We start from the raw sequence: 15,016 nt of genomic DNA on the forward strand, positions 1-15,016 counted from the left end.
ATAAATAAGTAAAAAAAAAAAAAAAAAAAAAAAAAAACTAAAAAAGTAAAAAAAAAAAAAAAAAAAAAAAAAACCCAACAACTTAGATTTTACTAAATCAGCATTCATTTATCTTGAATGCCTTGATCTCTAGTCTGCAGCAAGATTACCATGAATATTTTGCCCAAAGGGGAATTCATGATACTACCTTTTTCATATTTTCAAATAATACATGGATATGCTCAAGTAAATAAACTGTTTTTCTCCACAGAACAAGTAAAAACTAATGTTTTCCAAGACAAAATCAATTAATTTTGCCACAAAAGGCAGAAATCAACTCAAGACTATTCAGGCATTATTTAAAATTGCACTTCTTAAGCAAAAACAGTTTCAAATCACACTGTCACATGGGGAAGCTGTAAAAGCAACTTCAATAATAATGGTACATATTATTTTTGGACAGAAAGCAAAAAATGAGTTATCAACCACATTTCCTTATCAGATGACATTGTTGTATGTTGTATGTTATGTAGAATCAATGGCAAACCATGCAAAATTATTATTCTGAGCATGCTGGAGACATGTGCCCATTACTCTCAGACAGCGTCACTTACACGCAGAGTAGGAATTGGTTCCTGACACATGTGCACAAAGCACACGTGCTTTACATATTTTTTGTCTAGTTCATCACTGAGTTTGCACATAGTGATTATTTCATGAGCCATAACACAGACTGAGAAAGATTCACTGGAGTAAAGAAGGACAGAACACCTCCAGATTTACAGCAGGGAAGAGTGTGGTTCTCAATCTATCAGAGGTAGCACCATACTCCCAGGCCTGCTTGCCTCACATGCAATCCTCCCCATCTGACTTAATGCAGCTCCAGCTTTCCAGTTATTGAAGTCAAAAATTTGGAGTCATTCTTAGCTCATCTCCATTTCCCAAACTCCCATCCAAATCCTATCCTTCCTACCTTCAAAATATATCTAGCATCTGGGCAAGTCTCACTATTTCAATTGTTGATATGACAAGGTTCTGGGGTTTACTCATCCCCAGGACCTATGAAGTAACTAGGAAGCATCACCTACTTATGCAGACAATAACTGCCTAACTACTGCAAGATGCATGAGTAAATTACTAGGATCAAAATATTAAGAGGATGGGGGCACCTAGATGGCTCAGTCGGTTAAGCATCCAACTCCTGATTTCAGGTCATAATCTCATGGTTGGTGAGTTCAAGTCCCGTGTCAGGCCTTGTGCTGACAGCTCAGAGCCTGCTTGGGGTTTTCTCTCTGTCCCTCTCTCTCTTTCTCTCTGATTGTCCCCTGCTCGCTCTCTCTTTCTCAAAATAAATAAACATTAAAAAAATATCAAGAGTATGTTAATTAATAGAATCATCAGGTTCATGGGTATGTTTCATAAGATTTAACTCAACAAATAGTTTCTGAGCACTTAGTATGGGTCAGGCATGTAAATTTTTTTGATGTTACTGACATATAATTTACATACAAGAAAACACAGGCATTTTAAGTATAGTTCAATTAGTCATTCCAGCACCATTGGTGGAAAAGACTATCTTTGCTGTATTGTATTTCCTTTGCTCCTTTATCAAAGATCTGTTGACTGTATTTTTGTGTGTCTATTTCTGGGCTCTCTATTATGTTCCATTGATCTATTTGTGTATTCTTTTGCCAAGATAGCACTGTCTTGATTATCGTGGCTTTGTAGTAAGTCTTGACATAGGGTAGTGCCAGTCCTCCAAATTTGTTCTTCTCCTTCAATAAATATTGTGTTGGCTATTCTGAGTCTTCTACCTTTCCATATATACTTTAGAACTGGTTTGTCAATATCCACAAAATTTCTGAAATTTTGATTGAGATTGCATTGAATTGATAAGTCACATCAGGGAGAGCTGAGATCTTGACAATACTGAGTCTTCCTATCCATAAACATGAAATACCTCATTTATTTAGTTAGTTCTTTTTTGTTTTTGTCTAACAGAGTTTTGTAGATTCCCTCATGAAGATGTCTTTTGAAGAGGAGGATTCTTAATTTTCATGAAATCCAGTTTACCTATTTTTTTAATAGAATATATTGTTTACTTCCTGGCTAAGAAATCTTTACTTACCCGATGGTAGTAAAGATTTTTTCCTATGTTTTCTATTAAAATGTTTTAATTTTAGCTTTTGCATTCAGATCTCACCCTCAGCACTTGATTTGATTTGGCTTTTTTATTTTTTTAAGTACTCTCTATTCCCAATGTGGGGCTCAAACCCATGATCCCAAGATCAAGAGTCATACGTTCTACCCACTGAGTCAGCCAGGTACCCCTCTCAGCACTTTAAATAAGCAATTTCATGGTCAGCTTGTTTGCTTCTGTTGAGAAATCTGTAGTCATTATCTTTGTTTTCTCTGTACAGGATGTCTCTTTTTACCCCTCTGCCCTTAAGATTTTTTTTTAGTCATTGGGTTTCAGCAATTTTACTACAGTGTGCCTTTGTACACATTGATTGATTTATCCTGTTCAGGATTGTAGCTACCATTTTTTAAGTCAATATTGGAAATTTTCAGCCACTATTTCTTTAAATGTTTTACTTGACATCTGCTCTAGGAATCCAATTATGTGTCCATTCAGCTGCCTATTTTTCCACAGATCACCAATGCTTTATACAGTTTTTCAACTTTTTCTTCTCACCGTACTTCAGTTGGGATAGTTTTGATTGCCATATCTTCAACTTACTGGTCTTATCTTCAGCAGTGTATAATCTGCTATTAAATCCGTACTTAATAATTTCTATTCTTCAACTCCTTGTGTCCATGTTTTCCTTTGAATCTTAAATATATTTATACAAGCTATAATGGCTATTTTAAAGTTCTTGTCTGCTAATTTTATAATCTCGATGAGTTCTGGATCTCTTTCTCTTAACCTATGAGTCATATTTTTCTTCTTTGCATGCTAATAATTTGAGATTAGATGCTGGGCATTTATCATTTTACATTATTGAGCTCATTATTTTCTTTTATTAAAGAGAATTGTAGGTGTTTATTTGTTTATTTATTTGGAACAGGCCGTGAACTTAATTGCAGATCAGTTTGAGCTTTTTCAAGTTTGTTTTTATGGTTCTTTACACTAGGTTGAGATTAGCTTTTAATCTTGGGCTGTGCTAACCACCTCCCTAAGGCATGGCTTTTTGGGGCGGGGGGGGGGGGTTGTCTGCTGGAAGCCTTTATTGTTCAATGAAATCTCTTACTTCATCAGGCTGAGGAGTGCCTCCCAACTGTGTGCTAGGAGGTGTTCAGATTATAAATTCTCTCAATGGTTGGTCGTTCCCGAAGAGTTGTTACTTGATCAGCCTTGTGGAATTTTACTATTTACCTGCACAGCTTAGCATTCATCCAGAGACTCAGGTCAATTTCTGAAACTCTTTATCTTCGTAGCTTCCTCCTCTCCAGTACACTGCTCTGTAAATTCTAACTACTTTAGCCTCCCTGAACGCTGACTCCTATTTCCTCACCTCCGTGAGTCTTCCTTGCCTTTCTTGGAATCTCCCTTTCTGTGCTGGTGTCCAGGAAATGCCTCTGGACATATATGTGGAGTGATTAGAGGACTCAGCTCATTTGTTTTCCTTTTTATTCACTTATTACCATCTTGTATTACTTATTGCCCAATCTTTGAAAACCATTGATTCATGTATTTTATTTATGATAAAAATAAATACCATTTGCTATAAAAACTAGTATACCAGTTGCTCCCCTGTGGTTAGAAGTAGAAGTGCCTCAGCTTATAATTTTTGAAATGACTTTACTACTTGTCTTACAAGGTTGGTTATGAAATATGTATGTGTATCTGTCTCTAGTTTTGCCTGCTTCTCTGTGAGGATCCTCAAATAACTTCTCATTGTTTCATCCCAACAATATCTTAGGTATACAACAAAAAGGAGGATTTTTTTGGTACAAATTGTTAATCATTTTTTCTGCTTTTGCTTTTGCTTGCTCTTTGTCCCCCTTTCATTACATCTGCCAGGATCCAAGCTATGATCTCTGGGTCTGCAGAGTTTTGCATTTCTGACTATTTGCTCTTTTCCTTCTCAATGACTTCGGGAAACTCATACTGTTCTGTTCTAAGTACCCTATAGTTGGATCCCATTCAAACTTCTTGAGAGTTATTATCATGAAAGGAGTTTAGATTGGCTGGGAAATTGGCCACATGTGTATGCAACCAGGTTCTAAACCTCAGAGAAGCTAACCAGATTTTTAAAGGCTTATTTGTGATGTTACAAAGAATAAGTATAATCTAGAATTGTGTTATCCAATATGATAGGTACTAGCTGCATGTGGCCATTGAGCACTTGAAATGTGGCTAGTGCCACAGGTTGGAATGATCGTATTTTGGGTATTTTAGATTAAACAAATTATTAAAATATATTTCACTTATTTTTTTACCCTTTTAGAATGTGGCTTACAGTATGTTCCTAATGGGCCGTGCTGATCTAGAAGGCACAGAGCAGGGGAGGGGAAATGGGGTTTTAAGAAGGGCAATAGCATAACCAGTCTGCATTTTTAACCTGACTGCCAAGTAGTGTGTAGAAGACAGACAAAAGATGGGACAGTCTGAGGGCAAAAGAAACATTTCAAAGACTACTATGAAGACCCAGGAAAGAAACAATTATCATATTCAATGTCACAAAAGTTGTATCTCTATTTGATAAAGTTGCCATTTGCTGCATTAGTTGTAGGGAAGCAAAATACAAATAAAATAGGTTATCCAAAATATACATATGTGACTTTGGTTTGGAAAGCAGAGACTCAGACTTAGCACCTCCTGCTGTACCCCTTCTTGACCATTTTTTAGATCAACTCTAGACGAACACAGTCCAGTAGAAATTGGCCTTCTGTGGATTCACACAAACAAGTAATCTGGAGTCGGTGGAAAGAATTTGTCCCTCCAGACTTGGGTCTGCTCATTACCAACCATGTGAACCTGGAGAGTTTGATTAAACACTCTTGAGTCTCACCATTTGCATCAGAAAAATAGGTAAAACTTCCACAGGTTCTGTGGGAGATTAAAATAAAAAACTTGACAAGTATGTCAAACTAAATAATTAATGCTATAAAATTATAGGTATGCTTGCTTTTCTATTCCACAAAGTAAACTGTTTTCGTGCACAATGGAGGGGGGTTGATCGTAATTTCACTCCCTTGGGTCTGTGTGAAATAAGCCCCCTCACATTTGGCAAAGTGGTTGCTCTGGACAGTGTGAGGAAAATCAACCCCCGAATCAGCATTCTTCTGCTCAGAGCAGTCTGGCATCCTCAGGTGAGCATGCTCTGACTCCCACTGGTGGCCCTGGCAAGAACCTGAACTGGATAAAGAAGGACAGGACAGGATCTCTGAAGGCTAAGTAAACAAGTCCCCGTTTGGCCACCATGCTGGTTATCTGGCCACACAGGTGCCCCAGGGCTTTTCTTTCCCTCACTTGCATTTGATATCACAAGGTTTCCAGAATCAGAGCCTAAACATATGTCAATATTTAACCCCTCTGCAAACACTGCCACTGGATTAGAAACTTCCCAGTTGGACATTTTTATTTTTAAATGTCCAAGGTTTTAGAGTCAAAGTTATGTCAATGTTATGTAACGCTCTGCTGAGTTCCGGAGACATGAGATGATTTTTCTATGAAAGTCTGTTTTCAATGTGATGTGACACCTGGGAGTGGAAAGCCAAGGCTCTCTCGTCATTTATAGGACCCACCTCCGAGCCCATGATCCTGCGATGCACGGAGTAACAAAGGCTAGTGGAGAGCAGGGTTTGGGTGATAGCTCCAACCCACCTACCCACAGTGCTCGAGAGCTCCCTACGTATCCAGCACCCTGAACTGCTCCAACTATACTTAAGTTACATCTGTGAGCCCAGGCAGCACTGGGTGACTTTTCACTAAACCCTGAGGTATTATATGGCTTCCGATTGCTTGTAAAACAATGGTCACTGTCAGGGATTAAATTGAAACAAAATGCCCATTAGAATTAAAATTCTACAAAAACGGAGTGAAGAATTGAGCGATTATTTTCTTATAATCCAGTAACTAGCAGGAAAGGGGAATTTTAAAACCAAAATTTGAAAAACAACTGTCAAAGTGTTAATATTTTGTATGAATACCATCCAGATCTCATGGTAGGGTATACGACCAAGGACTCAATGTTTGGTAACTGAACTGTTCTTGAAAGTAGAGGAAATCATTGTACAACAAAATAATCTCTACCGGTTGAGGTAATACTAGTTGTTATAACCCTGAAATATCAGTGGCTTAAATCAATAGGAATTTATTTCTAGCTCACGTAAATTTCAGAATGGATGTTCATGATTCATGTGTGACTTTCTATGAAGCAGGAAACTCAAGCTCCTTCCATTTTGTGGCCCTGACAGCTTCCACACATGGCCTTCAAGATCATGATACTTGTCTACATCAAGCCATGGAAGGTAAGGCACATGGAGGATCATGTGTGGGTTTATGTGAACAGGACTGGAACTGGTGCATATCTGTGAACTCACATCTCATTGGACAGAAGTTGATCGTGTAGCCCATCTCCCTGCAAAGGAGATTGGGTAATAAAGTCTAGTTCTATTCGCTATAGGAAGAAGCCAACAGTCTCTACCACACACTCTATAAACAGACATTCCTAGATCACATGTTAGTGATCTCTAGGAAACAATATGGTTCATAAAATTTTACAGCCCAGCTAAAGAGTTCAGCAAGATTGAATTTAGAGGAAGTCATTCATCCAGAACTGACATGAGAGACTGCTGATGATGTACAATTCTCTTCTTAGCTTTCATAACAGTTTGGGAAATTGAATCTTCTCAAAACATTCTAAAATTTCAACCTATTTCAGTTTATAAAATAATTGCCCATGACCTCTAGTCTCACATTCAGAATTTGGTGACTTTTAGTTCTAATTCTACAGCCCATATTGGATAAAAGTCACCCAAATGATGGATTAAATTTTGTACCATCTAAAATGCCAACCTAGAAATTTGGTGTGAATTATTTGGTAATTCACACAGAATGTATTTTGCTTCATAGTAAAATGCAGAGTAAACATTGGCTCATTTTTTTTAGTTTGTTTGCTTGATTGTTTTCAGTAAAATAAGATTCAGAAATTTACAGTTTTTTATGATAAGACTGTGTAGGAAGTTGTTCTGGAGCAATTATGCAAACTAAATTCCTTTTCATTTCATTTCATTTCTTATTTATTTATTTATTTATTTGTTTTAGAGAGAGAGAGCAAAAGCAGGGGAGATGAGGTGAGGGAGGGGGAGAGAGAATCTTAACTAGGTTCCACGCTAAGCACAGAGCCCAATGCCAGGCTCAATCTCATGACCCTGAGATCATGACCTGAGTCAAAAGAGTCAGACTGTCAACTGACTGAGCCACCCTTGCACCCCTTGAATTGTTTTTCATATTCATTTCCTCATTTGTTCATTCATCCAACAAAGGTGTGTTTAGAGTCAGCTATATATCAAGTGGGCTAGATGCTGAGTGAGGAGTAATAACAAGGCCCAGAGAATTTAATCCTTCTCAGACTTTATGACCCACAACTGACTGTGATTGATATCAAATGAGAGAGGTTAAAAAGAGAGGTGTTCTTAGAGGGAATAAGGAAACCAACCCAATCAGGGCTGGAGAAGGATCCCTAAGGAGGGGATTGAATGCTGAGACAAGAAGGATTCAGTGGGAATTTGGCTCAACTCCAACCCATGGAATTCCTTCCTGGTGTCTTCTGTTCTGATTTTAACATCTCTTTGCCCAACTTTTTGGAAACTTCCTTCATACAAAAATAATGTCATTGCTTTTTTCTGTACCTGTAACCTTTGCCAGGGAACTGAATTGTTATTTGACCATTTTTGACCTGCAAACATCGCAATTCCATATGGTCCAGCTTATATTGGTGATGGTATCAGGCTGAATGGTTCTAATATCTTAAAATTATGGTATCCCGTTACAGTGTTTTTAAAATTTATTTTAGGCAATCTATCACCAACTGAACACATTTCTGTTCTTTTCCATCAAATGCTTCTCTCTCAGATTATTTTCCTTTGACCATTATTTTTCCAAGTTGAATTTTATTTTTCTCTCTTATTCATAATTTTATTTGATGGTGAGGTCACCAGTTCCACCTCTTTGCTGTTGGAAGTACCCCATCTCCTTTTGTCAGTTCATTTATTCTTTTCTCTATGATATTTTTGAAAAATAAACTAGTTCCATGGACTATCAAAATAAAATATCAACGGCTTCCCTAAAAGGAATGAACACTCTTGAAGAATTGCTTCTAATTTCATGCTTTTGATGGTAAGGCAAGGTTATACAAAAACTGCTCAAGCTGGTAAGCTTTCACTATTTGTTTTCAAGACTGCTGCTTGAGAATTGGGCAGACTAGAACCTTCACTACAGGGCAGACTAGAACCTTCACTACAATGAAATTATGGTGATTCGGAGCATTACATAATCTCATTGAGACAGAACAGTCTGTATGAACCCTTTTCTCATCTTCCCACAAGTACTATGGAAAACTTGACCTACTCTATCATTCTTGGTTTATTTATGATTAAAACCAGAAATGCATACTTGGAACTTCCTCTCATGCCACTGTTCCATGGAACTTCTCAAAGAGATAAGGTTTGCTTATAAAAGGACGTTTCAGGCGCTACCTGCTTGTGCGTGGAACCTGACGGAACTGCCACGGTGAGTCAGGAAAACATATTTTCCAAGCCCTAATTTATTAGAATTTACTGATTTTCCCCCAGAAGTCTAACTGAACTTGAATTAAGCCAATCTTTTTAAAAACCTATTTAGTCAGACTCAATCATATTTTTAACTTTATTTAGATGCTGCTAATCTGGACACTATCAGTGCTGCTGGGAGTAGCAATAGGTAAGAAAAGATATTTATGCAGTGCTGGAAGAGATTTCCTGCTTGGTACTGCCAAGAAAGTCTATCATGCCTGAATTTGAGCCACTCGGGGATAAGGCGTGAGTGAGAAAGTTGCATGATTGGGAGCACAGACCCCTGGAGTAAGGTTGCCAGATAAAATCTAAGATATGCAGTTAAGTTTGAATTTCAGGTAAACAACAAGTATTTCAGATAACCAATGAATATGTGGCAAAGTTATACTGAAAAGTATGCACTGTCTACCTGAAACTCAAATTTAACTTTTACTTTTATTTGCTAATCTAGCAATCCTGACTTGGAATCCAGTGTGGGGTTTGAACCCTTGCTCCACCAGCCATGACTGTATTACCACCAGCAAAATTCTTAACCTCTGTGTGCTTCACTATCTTCATCTGTAGAATGGGAATATAATACCACCCCTTACACAGGCTACCTGTGGGACTTACATAAGACGAGTCCTGTAAATCATCTTGCCTGGTACCTGGCACATAGTAACGTTCTGCAAATGCAGCCCTCACAACAGCTACTACTACTACTACTACTACTACTACTACTACTACTACTACTAATCCAGACCTCATCCTCCTAGACATACCTTCTTTTGTGTTGTTCTTTTATGGGTTAGCATTCAAGTATAGAGTTGTGTCAAACCATGGATTTTCTATTTGATTATTCATAAGCAGCTTCTTCATCGTGGAATCCAAACCTCTCCTCACACATTTGGGGACCAAAGTACTTAGCCAGGTAGAGATATAATGTTTTGGTATTTGCATGAAACTTAAACTCTCTACTCAAAGCCCAACACCAGAAGGTGGCTGTGAGGAGCTGAAAACCTCACCCCTCTCTACCAAGGCCTGGAAATACAAGGCTGCTCTTTTCTTGGGCACCAGTGGCCCAAGGAAGACATGTGCATTGAGAAGCTAGACTGAGTTCCAGCATGAGCTGGATAGAGACAGAGTGGAGTGATGTGACCATACATTGTAGAAATGAAGACCAGAAGTCTGGGACATTGAAGCTGTTTTGTGAGTGCATAGATAGCAATATGTCTGGGAATATGGAGGAAGTTATTGTGGGCACAAAACTTAATTTAACTTATATTTTGGAAGAGAGGCCATTAAAAAGGGCATTCTGATTAAACTGACATCCTTGAAACACTTCTGGGTAATTACAGGAAGAGAAGTCTGCTTCCAAAGACTTGGCTGCTTTAGCGATGATGCCCCATGGGCAGGAATTGTGGAAAGACCCCTCAAAATATTGCCCTGGGCACCAAAAGATGTCAACACCCGCTTCCTCCTATACACTAATGAGAACCCGAATAACTTTCAAGTAAGAGAACTCATTGTTTTCAGAACTAAGTCCTATCTATTTTATGTGATAAGAAAATATATTTTTAAGTTTTGTATAGAGAACACATTAGTGGAATTTGCATCATTATAGACTTTTGGGGCAGTGAGGCTAAGTATTATTTTACATAGCTTACTTATAAAAGGTCCACTAACTTGGTATTATTCTCTCTTTCTGTTTTAATTTAGATTCACTTTATTTTCTATTGAAGAATAATTCACATACAATATTTCATGCATATCAGATGTATCACATAGTGATCCATTGCAAAATGATCACCACAATAAGTCTAGCTACCATCTATCACCATACAAAGGTGTTACAATATTATTGACTATATTCCCTATGTTGTACATTACATCCTTCCGTCTTATTTGCTACTGGAAAATTGTACCCCTTAATCCCCTTCACCTATTTCATCCATCCCCCACACCTCCCTCCTCTCCAGCTACCATTTTAGTTTGCTCTCTGTATTTATGAGTATTTTTCTGTTTTGTTTTGTTTAATCATTTGTTTTGTATTTAAATTCACAAATAAGTAAAATCATATGGTACTTGTCCTTCTCTTTCTAACATAACACTCTCCATAGTCCATCCGTATTGTCATCAATGGCAAGCTTTCATTCTCTTTTATGACTAATATTCCATTATGTGTAATGTATTATGTATATATATCATACATATCTTCTTTGTCCATTCATCTATCAATGGACATGTAGGTTGATTCCATATATTGGTTATTATAAATAATACTGCAATGAACATAGGAGTGCATACGTATATTCAAATTGATGTTTTCATGTTTTTCAGATAAAAACCTAGAAATGGAATTGCTGGATTATATGGTAGTTCTATTTTTAATTTTTTTTAGGAACCTCCATACCATTTATAATGGTGACTGCACCAATTTACAATTCTGCCAACACTGCATGAAGGCCCCCCCTTTCTCTACATGCTCACCAACACTCGTTAATTCTTTGTCTTTTTGGTAATAGCCATTCTGACAGATGTAAGGTGGTATCTCTTTATGGTTTTTATTTGCATTTCCTTGATAATGAGTGCTGTTGAGCATCTTTTCATATGCCTATTGGCATCTATATGTCTTCTTTGGAAAAAATGTCTATTCAGGTCCTCTGCCCGTTATTGAATCTGTTTTGATATGGAGTTGTATGTGTCCTTTATATATTTTGGATGTTAACTCCTTATTAAATATATCATTGGCAAATATCTTCTCCCATTCAGTAGACTGCCTTTTCATTTTGTCACTGTTTTCCTTTGTTGTAAAAGTCTTTTTAGTCTGATGTAGTTCCATTTATTTATTTTTGCTTTTGCTATTCTTGCCAGAGAAGACAGATCCAAAACTTATTGCAAAGATTGAAGTCAAAGAACCTATAGCCTATGTTTTCTTCCAGAAGTTCTATGGTTTCAGGTCATACATTTTGTCTTTATTCTGTTTTGAGTTTATTGTTGCACATGGTGTAAGAAAGTGTTAGTTTCATTGTTTTTCATGAGGCTCTCCCACATCATTTATTGAAGAATGTCTTTGCCTCACTAGATATTCTTGCCTACTTTGTTGTAGATTAATTAACCATGTAAGTGTAGGTTTATTTCTGGGCTCTCTGTTCTGTGCCATTAATCTATTTTTCTGTATTTGTGCCAGTACAGTGATGTTTTCATTAGTCTAGCTTTGTAGCGTAGTTTGATATCAAGAGTGTGATACAACTTTGTTCATCTTTCTCAAGATTACTTTGGCTACTCAGGGTCTTTTGAGGTTGCATACAAATTTCAAGATTTCAAGATTATTTTTTCTAGTTCTATGAAAAATGCCATTGATTTTTTTATAAAGATTGCATTGTATCTATCTATTGCTTTGGGTAGCATGAATATTTTTAATAACATTACTGCTTCCAATCAATGAGCAAGGTAATCTTTCCATTTATTTGTGTTGCCTTCTATTTCTTTCATCAGTGTCATTGTTCAGAGGACATATCTTTCACTTGGTTATAATTATTCCTAGGTATTTTATTCTTTTTGATGTAGTCACAAATGAGATTGTTTTCTTAATGTCTCCTTCTGATAGTTTGTTATTAATGTGTAGAAATGTAATAGATTGGGACACATGGGTGGCTCAGTTGGTTGAGCAACCAACCCTTGATTTTGGCTCAGGTCGTGACCCCAGGGTTGTGGACTGAGCTCTGCATTGGGGTCTGCACTGAGAGCAGAGCCCACTTAAAATTTGATCTTTCTCCTTCTATCCCTCTCCTGTTTGCATGTTCCCGCTCCCTCTCTAAAAATAAAAAATAAAAATAAATAATAAGAAGAAACACAACAGATTCCTGTAAACTGATTTTGTATCCTGCAACTTCACTGAATTCATTTTTGGTTCTAGTAGGTTTTTTGGTGGAGGCTTTAGGGTTTTATATAAATAGTATCTTGTCATCTACAAATTGTGACAATTTTACTTCTTCCTTTCCAATCTGAATGACTTGTATTTCTTTTTCTTGCCTAATTGCTGTGGGTAGGACTTTAATACTATGTTGCATAGAAGTGGCAAAAGTGGGCACCCTTGTTTTGTTCCTGATCTCAGAGGGAAAAAGCCTTTAGCTTTCTTTTCATTGTTCAGAATGATGTTAGCTGTGGGTTTGTCATATATGTCTTTTATTATGTTGAGATACATCTATTCTATGCCCAGTTTGTTGAAGTTTCATCATAAATGGAAGCTGAATTTTGCAAAATGCTTTTTCTGCATCCATTGAGATGATCATTTGATTTTTATTCTTTGTTTTATTAGTGTGGTGTATCACACTGATTGATATGTGGATATTGAACCATCCTTACATCTCTGGAATAAATCCCACTTGATCATGTTACATGATCTTTTTAATGTATTGTTGAATTCAGTTTGCTAATAGCTTGTTGAGAATTTTTTTAAATATTTTTACTTATTTCTAGGAGAGAGAGAGAGAGAGACAGCGTGAACAGGGGAGGGTCAGAGAGAGAGGGAGACACAGACTCTGAAACAGGCTCCAGGCTCTGAGCTGGCAGTCAGCACAGAGCCCGTCGCGGGGCTCGAACCCACGAACCGCGAGATCATGACCTAAGAGAAAATCGGACGCTTAACCGACTAAGCCACCCAGGCGCCCCTCTTGTTGAGAATTTTTACATCTATGTTATCAGGAATATTGGCTTGTAATTTTTTTTGTAGTGTCTGGTTTTTGTATTAGAATAATGCTGACCTCCTAGAATGAGTTTAGAAGCATCCTTTCCTCTTCAATTGTTTGGAATAGTTTGAGAAAGACGGGTATTAACTTTTCTTTAAATGTTTGGTAGAAGTCACCTGTGAAGCGTCTGGTCTTGGACTTTTGTTTGTTGGGAGTTTACTTACTAATTCAATCTCCTTATTAGTAATCAGTGTGTTCAGTTTATATTTCTTCCTGATTTAGTCTTGAAAGATTGTATGCTTCCAAGAATTTTTTCATTTATTCCAGGTTGTCCAATTTGTTGGTATATAACCAACTAGTAGTCTCCTATGATCCTTTATATTTCTATGGTATCAGTTGTAACTTCTTTTTCATTTCTCATCTTATTTATTGGCCCTCTCTGTTTTTTCTTGAAGGGTCTAGCTAATAGTTCATCAATTTTATTTATCTTTCATTCAAAGAACCAGTTTTAGTTTTATTGATCTTTTCTATTGTTTTTTTTTTAAGACTCTATTGCATTTATTTCCATTCTGGTCTTTATTATTTCCTTCCTTCTACTAAATTTGGGCTTTGTTTGTTCTCCTTTTTCTAGTTTCCCAGTTATCTAGTGTGAGGTTAGGTCATTTATTTGAGCCTTTTTAAGTTTCTTGATGTAGGCGTGTATGACTGTAAGCTCCCCTCTTAGAACTGCTTTGCTGTATCCCATAGATTTCTGAACACTGCATTTACATTTTTATTTGTCTCAAGATTTTTTTTAACTATGTCTTTGATTTCTCCCTTGACTATTCCTTGACCCATTGGTAGCACATAGTTTAGTCTTCACATGTTTGTGTTTTTTTCACATTTCTTCTTGTAATTGACTTCTAGTTTCATACCAGTGTGGTCAGAAGATATGCTTGCTATGATTTTAACCTTTTTAAATTTATCAGGTCTTGTTCTTGATAAATAGACATTCTCCAGAATAAAGCACGTCTACATACACTTGAGAAAAATGTGTATTCTGCTATTTTTTGATAGAATGCCTTGTAAATATATGTTAAGTCCATCGGTTCTAATAGGTCATTTAAGACCACTCTTTCCTTATTGATTTTCTGTTAGGTGATCTATCCATTGATGTAAAAAGGGTGGTAAAATTCCCTGTTATCTTTGTGTTACCTTAAATGTCTTGCTTCGCATCTATTAATATTTGCTTTATATAAAAAGGTGTTACTATGTTGACTGAATAAATATTTGCAAGTGCTATATCTTCTTATTTAATAGATCCTTTTATCTTTATGCAAAGCCCTTCTTTGTTTCTTCCAACACACTTCATTTTAAAGTCAATTTTGTCTCATATGTGTATGAGGTTTCTTTTTGTTTCCATTTACTTAACATATCTTATCCCATCCCTACATTTTTAGTCTGCAAGTGTCTTTAGATATGAAATGGTCTAAAATGATCTAATGGGCAGCATATAGATTGTTCTTGTTTTTTTAATCCATTCAGCTACTCTTTGTCTTGACTGGAACTTAATGTCATCTTATCCTACCTTTATGTTGCCATTTCAC

At 36.7% G+C, this 15,016-nt stretch overlaps 1 protein-coding gene across 7 annotated transcripts in view; it reads left to right on the forward strand.

Annotated features, from left to right (window-relative positions):
* The window catches only part of LOC120235165 (pancreatic lipase), a 54,143-nt gene that overhangs the window by 26,156 nt on the left and 12,971 nt on the right, over window positions 1–15,016 (forward strand). For 2 of the 7 annotated variants that reach the window (XM_039237334.1, XM_039237332.1), the window contains exons 3-5: window positions 6,367–6,456; window positions 8,863–8,908; window positions 10,098–10,252. In XM_039237334.1, coding sequence (XP_039093265.1) covers window positions 6,412–6,456; window positions 8,863–8,908; window positions 10,098–10,252 — 246 coding nt within the window. In that variant the 5' untranslated portion in view covers window positions 6,367–6,411. Of the gene's footprint in view, window positions 1–6,325; window positions 6,457–8,592; window positions 8,720–8,862; window positions 8,909–10,097; window positions 10,253–15,016 lie in introns of all 7 variants that reach the window. The other 5 variants (XM_039237337.1, XM_039237338.1, XM_039237333.1 and 2 more) reach the window with 5 other exon arrangements.

This window comes from Hyaena hyaena, unplaced genomic scaffold (genome assembly GCF_003009895.1).
Source record: "Hyaena hyaena isolate Hyena2069 unplaced genomic scaffold, ASM300989v1 scaffold_124, whole genome shotgun sequence".
NCBI classification, from domain to species: Eukaryota; Metazoa; Chordata; class Mammalia; order Carnivora; family Hyaenidae; genus Hyaena; species Hyaena hyaena.